This window comes from Lepisma saccharinum, chromosome 24 (assembly GCF_977018435.1).
Source record: "Lepisma saccharinum chromosome 24, izLepSacc3.1, whole genome shotgun sequence".
NCBI classification, from domain to species: Eukaryota; Metazoa; Arthropoda; class Insecta; order Zygentoma; family Lepismatidae; genus Lepisma; species Lepisma saccharinum.
The window spans coordinates 50473077-50494639 of record NC_139252.1 but is presented as its reverse complement, the minus strand read 5'-3'; the positions used below and the strand labels follow the sequence as shown (position 1 = coordinate 50494639).

Below are 21563 nucleotides of genomic sequence, written 5' to 3'. Positions count from 1 at the left end.
GCTCTTCATGTCTAATCAGAAAATTCCTTACTTAAATTGTTACTTATAATGTGTACAATTTATCCAGTTTTTGATGAGAGTAGTTCTTTTCTCACAAACATGTTCTTCACACATTTTACAATGTATCTAACAATTAGTCCCACAGCAACGTAACGGTATTATATTTATTCTTGTACAGTGGGATCCATGAGTATTACCGTGCAAATTGTCCATGACTATTTTCATTAATTTTTCTCTTACATCCTAGTATGTGGTTTTAAGCGATGAATTCTTATGTACGCTGGTGCAAAAGATGTCAAGAGCTAGTTTTGAGTTTTATTTTAATTCTTGAAGCTCTTATGGGGTCAATTAAAGTGCACGAACATGGTGATGGATAATTTGCGCGGTAATACTCATGGATCACACTATACATTAGTGTAATATATAGATGTTAGATTATCCTCCGAGGAGCAGAGGTTTGGAAATTACATTCCGTACCCTCTATCTTCTTCCCTAGTAACCTTTTTCCCATTTAGGGATGTCCTGTACGGCACGGGTCGATTTGTAAGACCCGTTATTTCCTGCTCTTACCACGTTCATATGATTCGCGACCATCAGTACCATTATGTGGTCTGCTGAATATTTACGTCTTTGGGTACCGCACGCTGTGTTCGGGAAGTTGGATGAAGTTCCAACCAAGATATATAGAGAGATATGAGATGTTTTTCTACCTTTACAGTGGTTGGTTTTTACACGAAATAGTTGCCAACACTGCAGAGTCGATATTTTGTTCCCCTTGTACACTTGTTTCTCTCTCTCAGCTTACTGCTGTGGCAGTTATCCAAGACCTTTTTTTTTTCTTCATCCCTTCCCTAACGATTCTTTTTTGTCTCGTCATTCTCCTCCTGATCCGGAGTTTTAGCTTGATGTCTTCTACTCTCGTAATCCCGCCATTTCGTCTTCCAGATCCTCTTTCTGGATTTCTTCCAGCGACGCAGGCTTTAGCCGCGAAATTCGAGAAAATGTGTGAAAGCGAAACTCGCACGCATAAAAGAAAAACAATTTCGTTTGTCGTGGATAAACGGATTCCTATCGCTAGCGTTACTCGAGCTGCAAGTTTCGTCTATGGATTTGAAGTGTTGCCACCTCTGTCAGTGGTCGTAAACTGTAGGTAGCCAGATATAACCACTATCGGATTAAAAATTATAAATTCTAGAGTTTGGACTCGAATTAAAAAGTAACCAGTAAGACCTACATACAAACGAGTTACATCAACGTTTAGTGCTTTCGATTTTTTATTGTCGTGAGAACAAAGAAGGGTTTTACCAATCGAGCGCAGGATTTTGCGGCCTGTCATGCCGCTACTTTGTGAAACGTTGCTGTTGATTGCTTGTCGCTTCGGTCTGAAATCTCCTTTAATCATATATTGCTTGTTGCTGAATGCATAGATGAGCACGTCCGGGAAATGTAGACGTGTTTGTTCGTGATGTAATGTTTGGGAATCTTCAAATTTGCACGAAAGTACAGTTCTAAAGTGTGTTATTTCAATTAAGGAACTAAAGAGAGAAATTCATCATAAGTTAGAGGCATGTGTGGGATATTAATGACATAAATAATACCCCTCTCCCTCAGTATCAACGTTCGGTTTACAATCAGCCTGCGACGTAAGTATCGACACGGAATTACAAACAGAGTTCTTGAGATCACCCAGAAACGCTTTGAAACGAATAATCAGGTTCTTGTTTCGTGATGTGCAGTGCATGCAGAGAAATACAGTTGAAAGGGAAGCATCTTCTAACAACACAGCTTTTTCTTCATCAATGCTGTTCCGGTTGTCGAACTATCGACTTCCTTCCGTATAAGCGGTGCATTCGCGTGACTGCAATTCCAATAGAAATTATGTGAATTTGGAATTTTTCCCTCTGGTGGAAACGTATGTCATATTTTTCTCTTTTTAAATTTATTTTCTCGAATCACAGACGCGTGGTCGCAATGAATCCATTCGAATTGAGTTATTGATTCGAGTCACACAAGGAAAAATAACGATACGACCTGGCTATCTTGATGGAAAGAAGAATGACGAGAATGTTTGACTTGATTTATGTATTACTTCTTCCTCGAACTACATATCACTCAACAACTCAAAGAGTGCAAGTATATACGTATTTCCTATGTACGAAATCAGTTCCTAAATTGTTGTAAACCTGTACAGGCACGAATGTTATTTTGAGATGTGTGAGTGTAGATTAAATAGTTTGTGATGTAACGGTCGGATTGACCATTACTGGTTTTGGTATATTGTAATAATTAATTGCTGGCCAGCTACAAGGTGTAGGGTTAAGTAATATGTTTCCAAGAGTGTACTTTTATGTTATTATTGCATGTAGTGTATATTATTGGATTGTGCTTTGCTGGATGTTAGATTCCCCTGTTTTTTACCTCCCCGGTTGGGGGAGCTAGCTGTCTTACAAAGACCGTTTGCAGTGGAATTTTCCAACGCTACGGGGTCCACGTCCACGGACGTTTACCCGACTATAAAAAGAACCAGTGGGCTTTAGCAAAAAAACAGTGTTTCCCCATTGATCGACGAAAGAGGAACGTCTCCTCAAGTTTAGTCCACTTATGGTGGCTAAACTGGATATAATAATGTAGCATCTGGTTATGCCAGCCCCTGTTGCTGTCCCAAGTCCCCTTTCAGAAAAGCTTTGATTATGTGGATATTTCCGTATTTGATTAATTGATGCCCAAAGGAAGGAGTGAAGGCGTAAGGAAACGCATTTGTAACGGAATATCATTTAAGCTGAGGATAGTCCCACCGAGATAGTTTTGCTAACTCGGTGGTAAGGGAAGTGCCGATGGTTATGCCATAGGCGCGCAAAATATATTGATTTAGAGATTTGGTAATTTGGTCTATGCAAGACACTCATGGAAACGCTCTGTAAAATATGTATATATATAACTACGTATAATAAACCAATATATCCTACGAGAATGTTATAATTTCAAGAACAACGGCACTGTCCATTTAACCAATTGTATATTCACTTGCTGTATATGTGTAAACGAACCAGGGACATACAAATATAAATTGTTATGTGAAACCCCCCCTTTTTGTAATTCCGGCGCAAATATAATCTGCTCGCTTGGCACAAAATGTGATGTGAAAGGAGAGATTGAGGGATGAAAGTAAGAAATAATCCAGAGGGCCGGATAGAAACGAGGGATAGGGGGGCGACACTTTCACAGTGATAAGAAGTTAAAATAGTTCATTTTGTGCGGTATGAAAACTTTCGATGTGAATATGAATGTGATCCACCTAGTCGGTGTGCTATTTAATTTTTATCTTGTTTTGGAATCACACACTAAAAAAATACTATTTACTGACGCAAAGCTTGTGGACACATCTGGCACTCAATGCGGTAAGGCGTACTATTCTATACAAGAAAGAATTCCAAAGGAATGTTTGTTTAAACAGATTCAACTCTCCCGGAATTCTCTCACAACTACTATAATGCGCTGCAGGTTAAACCACACTATTGCCGCAGCTCACCTTTACAAGAAGAATTTAGTGACTTCACCAGTTTGTGCAATGAATATACTGCAACTCCGAACCACATTATATTTCAATGCAAACTTTATGAAACTTACAGGGAACCATTTTTACAGGAATTGTACAGGAGTGGACATCAAGCGCCACTGACACTGCCTTGTTTACTAACTTCAACTTCATCCTCGGTAATCTATTATATTCTTACAAAATATCTTAATAAGTCGAATATAATTCTGTAAAAGTGTAATGAAATTTGGTAACTATTTATTATGGAAGCAATAATTGTGAGTAAATATTATGTGCATACATGTATATAATACCAATTGATAAATTGTTATCTGGTACATGGATTTTGTCCACAACCAATAAATATTTTATATATATATAAAAAATATATCTACTTTGCGCAGCATATGTATAAAACATTATTGATCTTGTAAAAGTATACAAAATATAAAATGCACACATATGGAACCGTCAAGTCACTTTTTTGACAAGTTAAAGGACCGATTGTTTTGAAGTATTTTTTTTCAATGAAGACTTTTCCAGTATACTTCAGCGTGAACTAAGGCACATATGAAATAATCATTACGTAAAACTATTAAAATTATACTTTTATTCCTCAGAAGTGAAAGAAAAAGAACATCTCTCTTTTTACGTGAAACCATGTATCCGTGGTTGTTCAATATCCAAACGGACTCAACGTATATGTGCGTATTCCACCTTGAACTCAACTCAACTCAACTAAGATTTATTGGACTTACAGCTTACAGGTGGCTGTTTATGCCCAGCATACATTATAAGTACATAAGATACATTTTTAATATAAATTTTACACACAAAGTTCATAAACGCTCTTAAACACAATTTTATATAACTACATTAACTCATTCAGTAACAAAAATATATTATAATTTTATATCAGCTTTTCTCAAAAAAGCAAGTATAACATATCCAATTCTAATATCTGGAGCATACAACATTGAAGTCATATTAATAGGGAAAGGAACATTAATTTTTGACAATGTTTTGTATAAAGTCTTTCTTCTCTCTGAGTGAATTGGACATTCCAAAATAATATGATGAGCATCACCCCTTAAATCACCACAGTCACAATTCGGAGATTTTAAAATGTGTATTTTAAATAAATGATGATATGTTCTCGCGTGACCACTTCTTAGTCTATTTATTAAAACAATTGCATTTCTTGAACCTTTACAATTATAAAACCAAGGTTTTTTCCTAGTGTAATCAACATAAGGACGATAATTTTCACCAACACTTTCTAATGCATTATTACACCATAAGTTCCATTCTTCAAAAATTTTCTTCTTAACCCTCGGCAGAAGATCTGTGTAATGCAATGGTAACTGGATTGTTTCATTCATCTGAGCAGCTTGTTTTGCATATCTGTCTGCTTGTTCATTTCCGTAAATATTAATGTGTGATTTTACCCACACATAATGAACTACCTTTCCATTGCTAATTAAGCTATTAGTTGCACGAATACAATTGATGACATATGGTGATATTTTAAATAAATTTTTATAATTAGATTGTATTGCTTGTAAAACACTTTGCGAATCAACCAGTATTAGAAATTTCTGTTCAGGAACTGTACCAATATAAATCAAAGCTTGATATACCGCATATATTTCTGCTGTAAATATGGATGCCTCCACTGGTAACCTAAACATTTTTGATATATTTCTTTCAGTATCATAAAGAGCTGCTCCTACTCCACTTTCAGTTTTAGACCCATCTGTATATATATGATAAAAGTCTTCCCAAGATTCTCTAAACTCAGCTGAATGATTATATTTCGGGAAATATATATTTTGAATTGGTTGTGTGGGAAATTCTAACGAGTACACTGGCAATGTTCTTGCTATGAGTACTTGACTACATTCATGATGATATTTACTAAATAGTTGTACCCAAAGCGTGGCTGATTTATCATTGGTTATTCCTGAATCATGCAGCTCTAAAAGATTTAATAAAACATCATTGAAAGGATGCCATGGTGAATGTTGAATTTTAAATAACATTTTTATAGCAATTAACTTTATCCTCACAGATACCGAACACTCTACTGACTCCATATATACCACTACATTAGGAGTACTGTTCATTAATCCCAAACATCTTTTTAGAATTTTTCGTTGCTGGACTTCTAGGGGAGAAAGTTTTGTTACTGGAAGATTACACAAGACCATTAATCCATAATCTAATACTGCTCGATAATAATTCTTATAAAACATAAGCATGCTGGTAGGATGTGCTCCCCATTTGGTATTCGCCATAGCTTTAAATAAATGAAATATTTTATCGGATCTATTTTTCATCATATTTATTTGATACTGCCATGATAATGAAGCATCAAAGTATACACCTAGATATTTTACTTGTGAAACAATTGGAATTTGTAATCTCCTAGGAATAATGTTGAAAATATTTTGAAGACCCTTATGCTTAAATACTACTATTTTGGACTTTTCTAAAGATATTGATAATTTTTTCTGCTTTAACCATTCGTTAAATTCTATTAATTTATATTCAAACATTGAAAAATCTTTTAAGTGATTGTTTGAGTCTAAATATATACATACATCATCAGCATATTGTAGAAACTGAAATGGGGAATCTATTATTGTTTTAATATCTGATAAATAAACATTAAATAATAATGGGCTAAGAGGACTTCCCTGTGGTAGTCCTTGTCCAATATATATTGGACCTACCATTTCTGAACCAAAATGAAAATAAAGTTGTCTTTTAGATAACAATTTCCATGTCATTATGAGTATACAATGTGGCACTTTTAGTAATTGTAGTTGTCTCAATAGAACAGTAATATCTACGTTGTCATATGCACTTTGAATATCAATAAAGGCTGAAAGTACTGATTGGTTTCTTTTAATAACGCTATAAATATGAGAAGATAATGTTACTAATGCATCCTGGGTTCCATAACCTTTACGAAATCCCATTTGTCTGGGAGAAAATACCTTTTGACCTTCCATAAACCACTCTAATCTTTTTAATAAAAGCTTCTCGAAAATTTTTGCCAGTACGGAACTTAGAGCTATTGGGCGATATGACTGACCCAACGAAGGGTTTTTCCCTGATTTTAGAATTGGTATAATAATTTGAGAGGTCCATGCAACGGGAATTTTACCCGATAGGAATATTTGATTGAAAATTTTACATAACATGCTTAGTACATTCTGTGGAAGATTTCGTACCATAGAATACGTAATTCCATCAATGCCAGGAGCAGAATCTTTAGACCCTTGAAGAATTTCATGAATTTCATTTACAGTGATAGAGGATGTGAACCCCTTTGAGTATTTTGATGTAGATGAGAACGTGTAGAATATATTAGGAGGTTCACAGGCTGATGTAAAGGGTGTAGGAATGACTTTATTAATAAAATCGGTTTTCCATTCAGTGGACAAAGGTAAAGTCCGACTTACATGTGCTTTTCTAAGTGATCTGAACTTGCGCCATATGACGTCTAATTTTGTGTTAGGGTTAATTTCTTCGCAATATTTTTGCCATGAAAATCTCTTAGCCTTTAGATATACTTTTCTAGATTTTGCAGTAGTTCGTTTCAAATTTATCAAAGTTGCAGGTGAAGGAGCACTTACAAATTGTTTCAATGCTTGTATTCGCTTCCTTTTTGCTTGAAAACATTCTTCATTCCACCAATCTATTTTAGGAAAATTTCGATCATATTGCGGTTTTAGTCGGGGACAGGCATAATCCATAACTTGAGTTATTATATCCACAAATTTTTCATATTGTACAGTATATTGGTTTTGATATTCTTTAGCTGAAAATTTTAAGTCTAAAACTGAATTATATTTCATCCAATCTGCCCTCTTTACGCTCCACTTACGAATTGTTTTTTGTTTTATTAATTTTGGAAATTTTTGAGATAATGTTAGCGTGATGAAACATGGAAAATGATCACTAGTTCGTAAATCAAAGTCTATTTCCCACACAAAATCAAAACACTGATTATCAGATATTAAAGTTAGATCAATAGAGGACATATTATTTCCATTTGGTGGAACATGTGTTGGAGATCCATCATTTATAACTGTCAAGTTATTATAATCCATCCAATCTTCAACTGTCTTTCCCAAAGTATCAATTCTATGATCACCCCACAATGTATTATGACAATTAAAATCTCCTGTTATGATAAAGGGATGTTGAAAGCCAGATATAAGAGAATTTAGATGAGAGCTCTGTATTTGTTGCGAAGTATAATGAGATGGAATATACAAGCTAATAATATTATAAAGTAAGTTGTTTAACTGAATTTTTATACCGACCACTTCTACATTATATTTGGAAAATAAATCATGTGTTGAATTAAACTGAATTTGTTGAAATGGTACACTTTCATGAACAAAAATTCCCACACCCTTATTTCGCACATTATAATCATTTAATATACTATGATAGTGAGCAATATGAATATTTTCTGATTTTAAACCCCATTACCTCACTAACGCAAATAATTAACGGGTGACACTCATCTATTAATTTAATTAATTGAAGTTTCCTTGCAGAGAAGGATCTTAAATTCCATTGTATTATTAATGGCAAGTATTTTCTTTGCTGGTAACACATTGTTGTTTTAAATTAAGGGGTGTCCCCGAAATCTTGTAAGTCTTGAATTAGTTTTAAAATTTGTGCAGAAATTTCATTACATTTTAAGATTATTTTCCTAATATATAATAAATCATCACTCACTGAAATTGTTGTGGTAAGTTCAGCTATTAGATGTAGCAGATTTACTAGCGATTCTTTCTGAGAAGGACTCTCCGCTGTTGTCCGGCGTCCAATCGAATCTGATTTTCTATCCTGTTCCTTAGAGGAACACGTTGTGCTCACAGGTTCACTTGTATTAGCCACTGCTGATGATGTTGACGCAATTTGTGGATCCTTGTGTTTATTTTTGTCCTTTATCAAAACAGGTTTAATTGTTTTCCTCAATTGTGAAGCAGAATGCAGTCTAAAATTTTCCCCGTGTTGTTTTTTTAAAACTTTCATAAGACCGGTCAGATTCTGGTGGCACTTTCTTCCAACAGAGGTTACTCAGATATGTGTCATTTCTTCTATTTTCCCAATCTGTAACAGAATTTAATCTGATCGTAGTAGGACTTTCTGATGTGCAAGGGCTTTCCTTGTTTATTGATTCCTTTCTTATCTCTAGCAATTTAGGAAAGTCTTTAGCAGAGGTCGCATATGTTCGCTGTTCATTTCGTGGATCAATTCCAAAAAGTACTTGTTTCCTTGCATCTTGATAGGAGATGTTGTTATAAGCAATCAGCCTTTGTATTTCTCTCTCTTGCTCCCATCTTACACAAGACTTATCGGTAGATAAGTGGTTTCCTTTGCAATTAATACATTTAGGACTGGCATTGCAGATTCCATGTTCCGCTTGACCGCATCTATAACACACGGGAGAGGATTTACACTGTGTTTGTGTGTGTGAGAAACGGAAACATTTCTTGCATAAAATCACAGATCTTACTTTTGGCTTCACTTCAAATATTTGTCTCCACAACTTCACTTCTTTTGGTAACTGTTGAGATTGAAATGTTACACTAATCAGTTTAGTAGGTTCTTGCCTTACTTCCCCCTCTTCATTGAAAAAAGTTTTCTTCATCCTTATTACATCTATTATTGGAACTTCAGCTCTAATGTCTTCGATTATCTCGTCTACTGGGATGTCGGTAGGTACACCATATATTAATCCTTCTCTCACTAAAAGACCTTTAGGAATTCTGGCTTCTAAATGGTATTTTTCCTTGATGAATTCATTTTTAGCAAATTTATTTGCATCATATGCTGTGCGAAATGTCAATTTTGCCTGCTTCAAACCACTTTGTTTAACGAATTCAACATCAACCTTCTCCTTACACAAATTATAACCTAATTTTACCGTATTCAAGCTCTGTGATCCAGGTAATGTACTGTCCACCAACACGATATATGGGCCTTGATGTCCCTCATAATATAAAGACATATCATATGCCTCATTTCTATATTTAGCAACACCAACCTTTGTCCTTGCACTTACTTTCGGATTTTTTGGGTTTTTCTCCACTTCAGGTTCCGTGCATTCTTCATTAGATCGACCTCTTTTGAAAGAAGTCTTATCACTAACTTCCATTTCCGCTAACTGTTCAGGTACAATCACATTCATATCACTCTGGGTTGCTTGCATTAAATTTTCCTCATTAATCTTCACATCCTGAGCCATCTTGGGAAATCACAAGCGTTTTTATTTCGCTTTTCTCTTTCACATATCAAATGTAAAATGTATAGAGAGATTTAATCTTGTAACTCTAGAACTATTATTCTCAAATCAAACTTCAATTAATTAGATCTCAAACTAGAAAAACAAACAATTCAACACGCTATTCACACAGAATCCAAACGATACCACCATGAAAATTCCATTCCACCTTGAAGTCTGCTGACCGTTTTGATTTTATATGAAATGCACAACTCTTTGTTGTAAGGTGCGTTCATATCCTAAATGGCGTTATTATTGGTCGCCACACAATCTGTATTTTTCTTTTCGTTGATGTTTCGCCTCTTCATTTCGTCCTTGCCACCAGTTGGCATGACCGTCGATTACATTAATCTGGCAATACGTTTTTGCATCTCGTGGAATTTTTTAGTCCGTGTTTTGTTATTTTTTCCTAAAGATAATGCTTTACAGAAGAACTTCAAGGTAAAGTTCAATGAGTAGGAGTACATAGTTAATTTCAGTTAATCTCGGTGCAAATAATTACATCGATATAGACAACGAATTAGTATCAAACGTTTTATTGATGGAACTAAGGACGTATAGTGCCAAAAGGTAGGCATGTAAAATGCTGATTTATTTCGACTCTCGCTACAAGGTCAAAATGAATTAGGACCTGTTGTCTAAGCAGCAAATTATACAGAATGATTGAGTCCAGTCTCATTACATTTTCATGAGGACGACGCAGTTGCAGAAAGAAAACATCTCCCTTTGCACACTCATCCTTGTAACATCTTTCCTTTTTGGATCATTAACAAATATCCTTGGGGAGGGGAGGGAATACTCACTTATCCACGTGGGTTTGCTCAAGGCCTCACGTTGTGTAATTCAACCTACACCGTACCTGTTTCGCACTACGGAAATAATGTGCAAGTCGTTTAAGCCTGTTCTGTCCAGTTTTAATATATCTTTACGCGTTGATGATTTTTGATAGAAAAGTGATGGGCTTCAGTATATTCTGTGGTTCTAATCTACAAAGCTTGATTTTTGTTGTTGTTGCTACGTCCTCTTTAGTTAATATGCGAGATGAATTGTCGATCACTATTTTCTTTCACTTAAGTTTCGTTTTGCAGGGTTCAAAAATTGAAACGAAGTAGTTGACAAACTCTGCACCAGCCATCAGTAGAATTCCATTCGTGAAAAACTAATAATACGCAAGGGAAAAGTGAATGAAAATAATAGACCATTCGATTGATAATATTTATGCATTCCACTGATTGGAAAAGCATGCAGCCTTATAACTCAACCAAGATGATAAAGGTCTGGTAAACTCGCAAACTAAGGTTTGTTTCCACCTCTCGCTTCCCCTTAGCTTCTGCCCGACTGCCCCCGTGATGCCTATGTTGTCAAAAACTTCAAGTACGTCTCTTGTTTTCGCTGTGTACGGTTTATCTTTTCGTGATGATAGAAACAATAGGCACTGAATAAATGTAACGACTATGTGTTGAAGAACGTAGCATATTTTGACAACGCCAAGGGCATGGCAAACAGCTGATTGCATCGCCAACGCTTCCTCCACACGCAAAGTTGAAACTTCGACGACAGGGTCAAGGGGTTCTCTCTTTTTGGTCAAGCTGTGCTATGTGCAGTCTACAGGGACCAACTTACCTTTGCAATTAGATGAAATTGATAAAAGGATACAAAAGAAATCACCACGCTGAGACTCACACCCAGGACATTCAATAACGAGATCGTGAGTCATTCGCTCAGCGTGCTCGGTTTGTGGACATCGGCATCTGTGGAACACTATGCGCAAATGACTGTGATGTTGGTCGTTTTCGCCACCTTTCGTTCTGAAGACTCGCAGATGGCGCTGGTTACGCAAAGACCAGGAATTCTTTCCCTCGTGACGCAACACCAGCAGACGACCTTGTCAAGGAAGTGTGCGGACTGCAGCACACGTAACTTTGCATGGGAAATGAGGGATCTATGAGCTTTTGAAAGGTGTACAGTGGCGTGCAATTCCATCAGCACTTTTCTGAGACACGCCCACGAATATGACCGCAAAAGGGCAAAAGGAGACGTGGTAAAAATATCTGAAAATACGACATGCATGTATTTCCATCGAAATAGAAAATTACTGATAATACTCGTACAGGACTTGTCACCAGCAATGAAGCAAGCGAACAGTTTGTCACGAACATTTATTTAAAGCTGTGCATTGCTCTGTGATTTTATATGTCCACCAATTACATCTACCGCGGTAATACACCATATAAATCTAATTATAATACGGTTTTATCGATGTAAAAATAGTTAGTTAGTTCAAACTTTCAGGTTTGAGGCCAGAATTTGGGTTGTGGACAAACTCTTTTATATATTAAGATTACACTCACTTTAGCTTAGGTCCGGGTTCGAATCGCGGTCTGGGCATGCTTGTTCTTTGTGAGTGTGCTTTCATAACTTGCATCATCATCTCTAATCCTCATCGTTGCGATTAGTGGCAGAAAAGCAATGTGAAATAAGCTAATGGAATAAATTACTATAACTTAACGTTCATAATTATGTAAGTAAGTCCAGAAGTAAGTGGTGGTGTCCATCTAAGCAGGTCTCTGCGCAAGTAATGACTCGAGGGGGCTCGACCAATGAACACGTGATATCGAACTGGATTGCGTGGAGGGGAGAAAGTGACTGCACCTACCAGCCTTTGCAGCAGCGTGTGCTGCTTCGCTCCGCCCACTCACTGTCTCCTCTTCTCTATTGTTATGCGCGACTTCACTCCAGAGATTCCTAGGATGTATTATGTATGTTATTTATATACAAAAAATAAAAAAAGGTTACAAAAATTTCCGTATAAACCCGTGGCAAAGCAGTCTTGTAAGATCACACAAATAGTCATGGACAATTTGCGGAGCAATACTGACGTATTCAACTACACTAAGGTTGTCTGGATTGAAAGTTTGGGAATCACTACATCAGGGCTAGACCTACAGTCGCATAAAATATCTTGCCGGTTTACCTTCTTGCGTATTCTTCTCTTTTTCGCTCCATATTTTACAACCCATATCTAAATATTCAATTAATTATCTGAATCTATGTTAAAGATTTAGCATGTTATACTACTTTCCAGCTTAATTTACAGGTATTGGACATTGAAACTGAAACACCTGGTAGAAAGCCATAATTTTTATTTAATAAGGTGTTGGGGTGCCTTTGGCGGCCAGTACAGCAGCAACACGACGTGGGAAGGGTTAATAGAGGGATTTGGAGACATTCCTCCTGAAGCACAGTGGCAAGTTTAGCAAGTGTACGTGGTCGAGGGAAACGTTTCCGCACTCAATCCTCTCACAAACCCCATACAGGCTCAATAATGTTGAGATCCGGCGATTGAGCGGGCCATGGCAGATGTTCAACCTCACTGTCATGCTCATCGAACCACTCTGTGGTAAGTTTAGCAGTGTGAATAAGCCAGTTATCATCCTGAAACACAGCACCACCGTCCGGGAAGAGTGTTTGAACCATAGGGTGTAAATCATCCTCCAGAATGGTCCTATAGTCCTTAGCAGTGGCACGACCCTCGAGAACAATTAGTATGCCCAAAGTCTGCCACGATATTGCACCCCACACCATCACGGATCTGCCTCCATGTTTGACTGTGGGTACCAAGCAGTCTGAGTTGTATGCATCAGAGGGACTTCTCCAGACGAACACTCTCCCTGTTGTTGGGAACACGGTGTAGCTGGACTCATCCGAGAATATTACACGTTTTAGGTCATCCAACGTCCAGTTTTTATGACTCTGGCACCACTGAACCCGCTTTACGGCATTTGTGCTACTGATGAAAGGCTTCGGGATAGCAACCCTGCCATGAATGTTGGCCTGAAGCAGGTATCGATGGACTGTTTTCGTGCGCACAGGTTCTGTGAAGTGTGTATTCACTTCTGCGGTGATTGTCGATGCGGTGGTTTTCCGTTTTCTTGTAACTCCGACAACTTCCGTTGTCCCCTGCAGTTGCTCCTCCTGGATGTGGTTCGTCCTTCCTGTTCATATGCACACATCACCCTGGATACTGTAGGTCATGAGACGTCACAAAGTGTTGCAGTTTTGGACCCAGATACACCTGCTATACGCGCCCCTACGATCTGCCCTCTTTTGAAGTCGGATATGTCCCCCATTATACCGCTCTACACACACGACTTGACGTTCACTGACGAACCTCTCAAGGACCCGCAAACGTGGCCCATTGCCCATAAGTACGATTTCAACTACCAGATGGCTCTGGTGAGTCCCGCGAACATCCCAGGCTATTTGCGCAGGTGTTTCAGTTTCACTGTCCAATACCTGTATGTATGTTGATATTTGATTTTGTGAAATAGCTTTTATGATTAAGTGTAACGAGTGCACTCACGGCCCCCGAAATGACGTGTCAATCATACTCCGGCACGGGGCCAAACGTCGTTATGTGTACGGGAGACCGGTCGTGACTCACGGTCCAGTTATCAAGTTCGGTACTGAGACGGTCGTTTATTGTCATACTATTGCGAGGCGGAGATTAATACCTTGAAATGTTACACTGTTTTGTTTACCTTTGATATGTAGATTCGAACAATCATAAAACACTAATACCATAATATCTGGTACCTGAAAAACGTCAAATAACAACACTGACGAACGGTAAAAAGTGAATATATATTGTAACAACAAAAAAATATTGCAATCAACAACTGTTTACAAAGCCTCCTCACTCTCACAACATTCACTCTATCTCTCTTTCACACACATGAGGTATTTTTACATGTGAAGTATGGATACAAATCATGGATCTCATTAACATATCATTCCTTTTAATTTTTAAACCTTTATGTGAATTTAGGGCATTTGTCTGCCAGCTCCTGTGCTCTTTTAAATTAACTTAAGTGCCAGCCCTCGGAAAGCGGTTAACTAAGACAATTGGGTCGGCGTGGTTAAATCTTTCGTTCGAATGAACGCATGCATCGAGTCGTAAGCACGACATTATACAAGTTTCTCGGACGGGGGTTATACACACAAGCCTCTCTCGTCCAATGAGAACAACTACTCAATTACATAGTGATGCAAAAACTTAATTGGCTCCAGCTGCCGGAATACACTAATCAATCGTCGGCGCGAGCAAAAATTACCTTAACCACTATGCAACAAATAATACTATTTAACGCACACGACCTTGCAATAAAAACAACTACGCTTTCCACAATTAAAAAGGACTCATCAGTCAAGTATTGACAAATTAAATGGCGCGACGGAGCGGTCGATTACACAAGAAATGGAGCACACTTTGACAATTTATACTAAATATTAAAGAAATGACATGGAGCTTCTAACCCTGAATGCAGACAATTAAATTAGAACATCTGAACATGAAATTACCCTTTTTTATAACAATACCAAAAATTATCAGATGCGGGGATTAGGTTCGCGGTTTCCTGAGTAACTTTGCGAATAAGTGAGACTTCGGCGTTAACTGTACGGTGTTGATACTAACGACGCACGTTTACATGTACATGAGACCCTCTGAAGTATACTGTACCAGACTCTGCTACATGGCGTGGTCATTCATCTCTCCTGGACGCGGGACTTGCACACGGTTCCTTTGTGGCGAAATTGTCCTCCGAGGTCGATCGCGACGAAGAATAATTGCGACGATCTGGTGTACTTGCACCTCCTCAGAACTTCGGGCGTTCCTCTTGTCACTAGCGTCGGGTGTACGTGGTCACGCGCCGATTCGGCGTCGTTCTGGAAGCGTCGTTCTGGAGTCGTCCTTCAATGTCTCCCTCTGGCTTCGATCGGCGTCGTTCTGGAGTCGTCCTTCAATCTCTCTCTCTGGTGGCGGGCTTCGATCGGCGTCGTTCTGAAGACGTCCTTCGGGCTTTGGTTGGGACGTCGATCTGAAAGCGTCCTTCGGGCTTTGGGCAGTGTTTGGCTTTGGCGTCGTCTGGCTGGCTTCTGCATCGTTGCGGGTGCCGGGGAAGCGACGGCCCCTCCTTCTCTATCTTCTTTAGCCCTCCATCCTTATGTAGTCCACGCTTGGCAAAAACAAATTACCGCGTAATCTTCACCAAAATAAGGCGCACACTGGTAATTCTCTATCTGCAAGTCGCTCACCGTACGTAAGGAAACAAAGTTCACGGACACAAAGCAATGATCACGCGAGAGTGTAGCGCGGAGATGCTCTCTCTATGAAATCCGGGTAAAAACTGTGTCTGGGATGGTAGCACCGTATATTTATAAGATAATCAAATTCGTCCGTTGAAACCCACGCTCAGGTAGCTTGGCTTCGCTTTTGGAGGAGATGCGAATGACCTGTGTCCATTGTCTTGAAACTCGGTCACCGAGGCGTCTTCGATACTTGCAGGCGTGGGGTCCAGCTGATATCTCTGGTCATCCGTGAACATGGGTTAGCCCGCCCGCTGCGACTCAAGCCTGGTAGCGACGAAAATAATCTTTCCTTATCTTCGCGTTGGTGCAAATATGTCATGTTCCAAGCGGCGGCTGTCACTCAGGAAAGACCCAGCTCCAACTCCCGACGTCTGGCTCGGATACAAGTTTATCCACAAAATAAAATACCTCACACTTTTATATTTGAACATAAGTGAATCATTAAACAAAAATAATTTACATCGAACTGCGTTTCACATGTCACTAGATACCGTGACATAAGTAAATTAAATTTATAAAATAACACATACGAGGAACATTTGAGGGAATTTTTAAACTTGAAAGATTAGTCACTGTGGCAAACCACAAAGCTAATGACGTCACAGCTCACCTCTCGTGCCGTTCAAGCTCTTACATCAATATTCTTATAAACTGCCTACGAAACAAAATAGTAGGTTTGAATCCTAGAATCATTGCTGTTTCATATTACATTTAAGTGTCTGCTACAGTTCATTTGCAAACTGCAGATGACCATTAACAGACGCAAATGTTCAAATTACAACGTGAATTGGTAACGGTTCCTCTAGCGGCATTTTACGGAACTGTCCGGTCGCCACCTTCCACGAATTCTTCGTTAGTCTGTTGTTTCTCATAATCGCACTGATGTGGGCGGGCCGTTCCAGGTAGAAGAAGATGAAGAAAAGTTGTCCCGAGAGCAAATTGACAAATGGCTGTGGTCGGCGCGAACAAGTGCTGAATTAGCATGCGAAAGGGAGGATGGTTTTTTAAACACCGGATGTTCTGCATACTTTTCTGTGTTCCGCCGTAACGGAGTTGGGCGCAACCTTGCGAGGTCAGGCACTTCACTTGGTGGGTGTGGATTCCCCCTCCCTGCTGCCATCTTCTGGAGGAGCTGATGTTTCATCACCTCTACCTGGAAGCTTGAATAGGTCACGACGTTGCAGACAAAGGTGGTCGCGCATGTTGTAATGCCGGATGCGCTCGAAGGTGGCCCGACAAGACATTTTATGCGACTGTAGGTCTAGCCCTTTCTGTATTGGTTCCAAAACTCTCAATCATGACAACTTTAGCGTGCAGTGGAAATGGAATGCACAAGTATTGCTCTGCAAATTGTCCATGACTATTGCCATTAGCTTTTCTTGTGTGTTCTGCGTGTTTTTAAGGACTCGATTTGTACGCAGTGCTGGTGAAGAGGCTGTTTGTCGTTTTGTTTCAATTCTTGAAGGTCTCAATACGTAAAATTGACAGAATAAACACTGCGATGAAAAATTTGTTTTGTAATATTTATGCATCCCACTCTGAAAACTGAAAATGATCACCAATATCAGGAATTTGTCAGTCAATATTTTGTGTTTGTAGATGGAATGCGGTGGTTTTTTTTTTTTTTTTCATTTGGAGATGCATTATGGCTTCACAGTGACATGACATATTTTTTCAGTTCAAATAAATATAATAAATTATTTCTATCATTTTCCCTCTAACCTGGAAATAGCATTATTGTAGTTACAAAGTGGCCTTAGTTACGAAACCATTTCTTGAACATTTTCACTCCTTAAATGCCGAAAAGTTCAAATATCACGGTTTTAGAGCCATGTTCTCTTCTCTGCTTCGGACTACATTCATTATTCACCATGTTTCGGTACCACCATTTTGTTTACAGTACAAAAATAATTCCTTAAAATTAATTTGCAGGTTCACTTTTAAAATGCTAATTACTTGTTGATTTCCACCTCCGAGGATAATCATAACATTCAGTAGAGTATTTACGATTTCATTTCGAAGGGGAAGAGGTAATGCTTTTCATAATATTGCAAGGGGGTCTTGTATAATTATCGACAGTGATTAATTCGAAGAAGCAATTATTCCTCGAGGGATTTAGGAAGGAACAAGTCGGAAGGACTTCAAGGTCAAACTCAATCGATCGCCACCCTTCGGGAAGCGGAAATTCCTGTGGTTTCAAGCATGGTTCAGATTTCAATGTCTTTCGCAGAAAGGAGCATTGTAAATCAACATTGTCCGTTAATTTTGCCTCCTACTTGTGGTAGAGGAAACTTAAAATACCATCTTACCTGAAAGGGTACAGGAAAACTGAAGTATTTTGGTACAGAACATTATTGAGAATCCAAGTTCGTCCGTGAATGGCAGAAACTGATGAACCCAGATAGGGTGAATTGGGAGGAGGAGCTGATGTCCCAGGCCTTCAGTGCATTGCAGTAAACTGGTGGTATACAAAAACCCACAGAATTTCCTATATTCTCAGCGGAGGCATGTGTTTGATGTTAGTCAAGCGTTATAGTGTGTACAAGAAAATAACCTGAAGAGTTAGAGATCGGTTTGTTCACTGATCTATCCAGCCTAACGATTACCTATCTTGGGGGCGAGAAGGAAAAGGTATTTTATTTCTTTGCCGTGACTCATTCTCACCCAACCGGTCGGTAGCTGCTAGGGTTTGCCCCGAGTTGATACCTTCCTTTAGATAAGGCCTGCTCAAAAAGGTATTTAAAGACTCCTCCATGTCTCAGCGGTCCCGGGTTCGAATCCCGGCCTGGCCATGTGTGTTTGTGAGTGTCCCTTCATCAATTTCATCGTATCATCACTCATCTTAATCTTGCGATTAGCTAAAAGTTGCAGTTTTTTTCTGGTCAGGAATTTTGGGGTGACGTAGATTTGAGGCCATTACAAATTTGCACAAATCAACAGTTGTAGATTAACTTTGTCCAGTTAAGTTTTCTCCAACGATAATTTAACGTAAGTTTGCGTATATGTGCAAATAATTCTACATGATGTCATTGAATAGTGTTCGTTGAATGTAACTTGTCGTAGTAAAACATTGTATATTATATTATCTATTTTTATACCCTTCCTCCATAGTTTTAATTCTGGCACAGATTTATAACACGAAATTATGATTGCCAGAATTTGGTTTACTTTGTGCATGAGTCTCATTCAATTTGTAGAAACCCAAACCTTTATTCTATTATGACACTTTTTCTCTTATTTCTAGGTAAGTGTGCTCATCACAATCTACAGTATCTTTATCTATGAAGATTTACGCTGATATCAATGTATGGCAGGTAATGTACTGTTGTTAATATGCAAGTTCCATCTTCAAATGATTGTGAAATTTCGAGGAAAGCCCTTCTTTCTCATTCAGAGCACTTTGAAGAAACTATGTTTTGGTTTGCGTGTACTGATGTGGTTGAAGTAACCCAGTAAGCATTAATTGCACCATATTGGCACCACTATAATAATGCTTTTTACAGTAGGTTAGGTGTGAAAGATCTGTTCTTTTAGCATTTATACGTTTAGAATAGGTTAAGATAGTTAGGTGCCCCTCGCTTTACGTTTATTACAAAGAAGTGAACACTTTTTCGATGTCACAGTTCAGGAGAACTCACTCTCCTTTCATCAGACATTATTTGTAAAGTGATTAATGTTGCGGTTACATTACAAATAAATGTATTAATATGTAAACTTACTTGGATAGTGACAATTGTTTTCGTAGACGAATACCCAGAATCGTGCATTGTGAGATATAACCTTTATACAGGAACTGCGAAGTTACAATCTCGCTCTAGCAGTGATTTTTAAGAATTAAGATAAGTAATATGCACGAGACTACATTCTTTCGTGCCGCAGTTTCTTTCCCTTGCACAATATTTTGGTTTGTCTTGACTGCATGGAACGTGCTGTATTTGCAGATTTCGCCGCTAGAACGACCGGAGCGCTGTAGTGGGAAAGGGCACAGCTGCAGTGGAATTCTCGCTGTGTTAGTGCTTTTTTTTCTCTCTTTCCGTTCGCAGGACTCGCCAGCTGCGAATTCAAGGAAGAATTTATACAAGACGCCGCCTGGTAATAGTTTTCTTCCTTCGGTTGACGTCACATATGCGTGGAAAAGGTCATTGCTTTTGTTGGAAGGAATAAGTAAGGAACATGATCTTCAGAAGATGTCACCCATTTATCTTTTGACAAGGTCATTCAACGAACAGCAGGGTTCCAATTAACTGTGCAATGAATAGAGACCAATTTCATTCATTACAAGTTTTCTGATTTTCTTTGAATGTACTTTAGCTACATAACGCCTTTTTTGCAATTTCATTTAATCGTAGTTGTCCTTAGACAAATCAACATCCCCACTTCCCCTTACATGTGTGTGTTTTTGATACACACTTGCTAGTGTTTATTTGTACAGTGAGGTGCACAAATATCGCCATGATTTTTCACTTTGTTTTATACAGTCGAAGTTCAAGAATTTAAATAAAACACGAATCAGTTCACAATCTCCTCATCAGCATTGGTAGAATTACATTACTCAAATGTAATGTACATGAGAAAAATGAATGAAAATAGTATGGATAATTTGCCTGCTGATATTTTGTGTATTGTCTTTTACATTAATTTGTTCCACATGTACAAGTACAAAACATCGAATATCCAACAAATATGCCTATTTGGACCAAACGATATTCGTTCAATGCTACATTGGTAAGCCAGGAAACTTGCTTGAACATTATTTCGTCAAGTGAGAGTAACTAACTGTACGCAGGATCAGTTCATTAAAGCATGAACTCAACTCTGGTAAAAGGGGGGGGGGGGAAGAAGAAGAACAATGCCCTTGCACCTTTATCTGTGACGCTACATTACATTTTCATGGCTGATGTGAATCTTTCAGACTTTTCTTTAGGGTTTTATTTCGGAAACAGGAGTGGTTCGTGACGCAATCGACAGTTACGAAGATGATTCCGTACCCGTGTGAGCATGATTCCAGTTATTACATATGGAAATAAGAGTTGTAATGATCCGTCCGTCGCAGGACTTTTTTTCCATGCAGAATTCTAAACTAAGGTTCGAGTGGGTTCGATTTGCTTACGTAAGCAAACTGTTATGAACACGAATGTCGATTTAATATCGGTCGTTGGGTCATAGGCTTGGGCACGCCATCCAAACGGTGCAGTTTACTAGACGTGAAGACGTAGAGTGGGATGCATAAATATTTCCAGGCAAATTGCCATTTGTCATGTTTATTCACGTTGTTTTATGCAGATACAAAACATCAACGAAGCAGTTAGCAACCTCGTACCAGTATCGGTTCAATTCCATTCCTGAAAAATTCATAGGATGTAAGGGGGAAAGTGACTGAAAATAGCTGTGGACAATTTGCATGATAATATTTGTGACCACAGTTGCCAGACCTAACTTTATATTTTCTCCGGTATTTATTTGGTTGGAAAGCAAACTCAACTGGGATCATTTGATAAACTAATTTGGTTCATAATGTTACGGGAGTGGTAAACGTTCAAGAATATGAATTTTGATGTATTTCCA

General features: G+C 38.4%; 1 protein-coding gene across 3 annotated transcripts in view; it reads left to right on the top strand.

Annotated features, from left to right (window-relative positions):
* Positions 1–21563, top strand: part of LOC145978225 (uncharacterized) — a 323131-nt gene that overhangs the window by 173249 nt on the left and 128319 nt on the right. The window contains exon 1 of one of the 3 annotated variants that reach the window (XM_083110695.1): positions 19265–19312. The exons of the other annotated variants lie outside the window; for them this stretch is intronic. Coding sequence (XP_082966821.1) covers positions 19306–19312 — 7 coding nt within the window. The 5' untranslated portion in view covers positions 19265–19305. Of the gene's footprint in view, positions 1–19264; positions 19313–21563 lie in introns of those variants that run through there. 3 annotated transcript variants of the gene reach the window in all.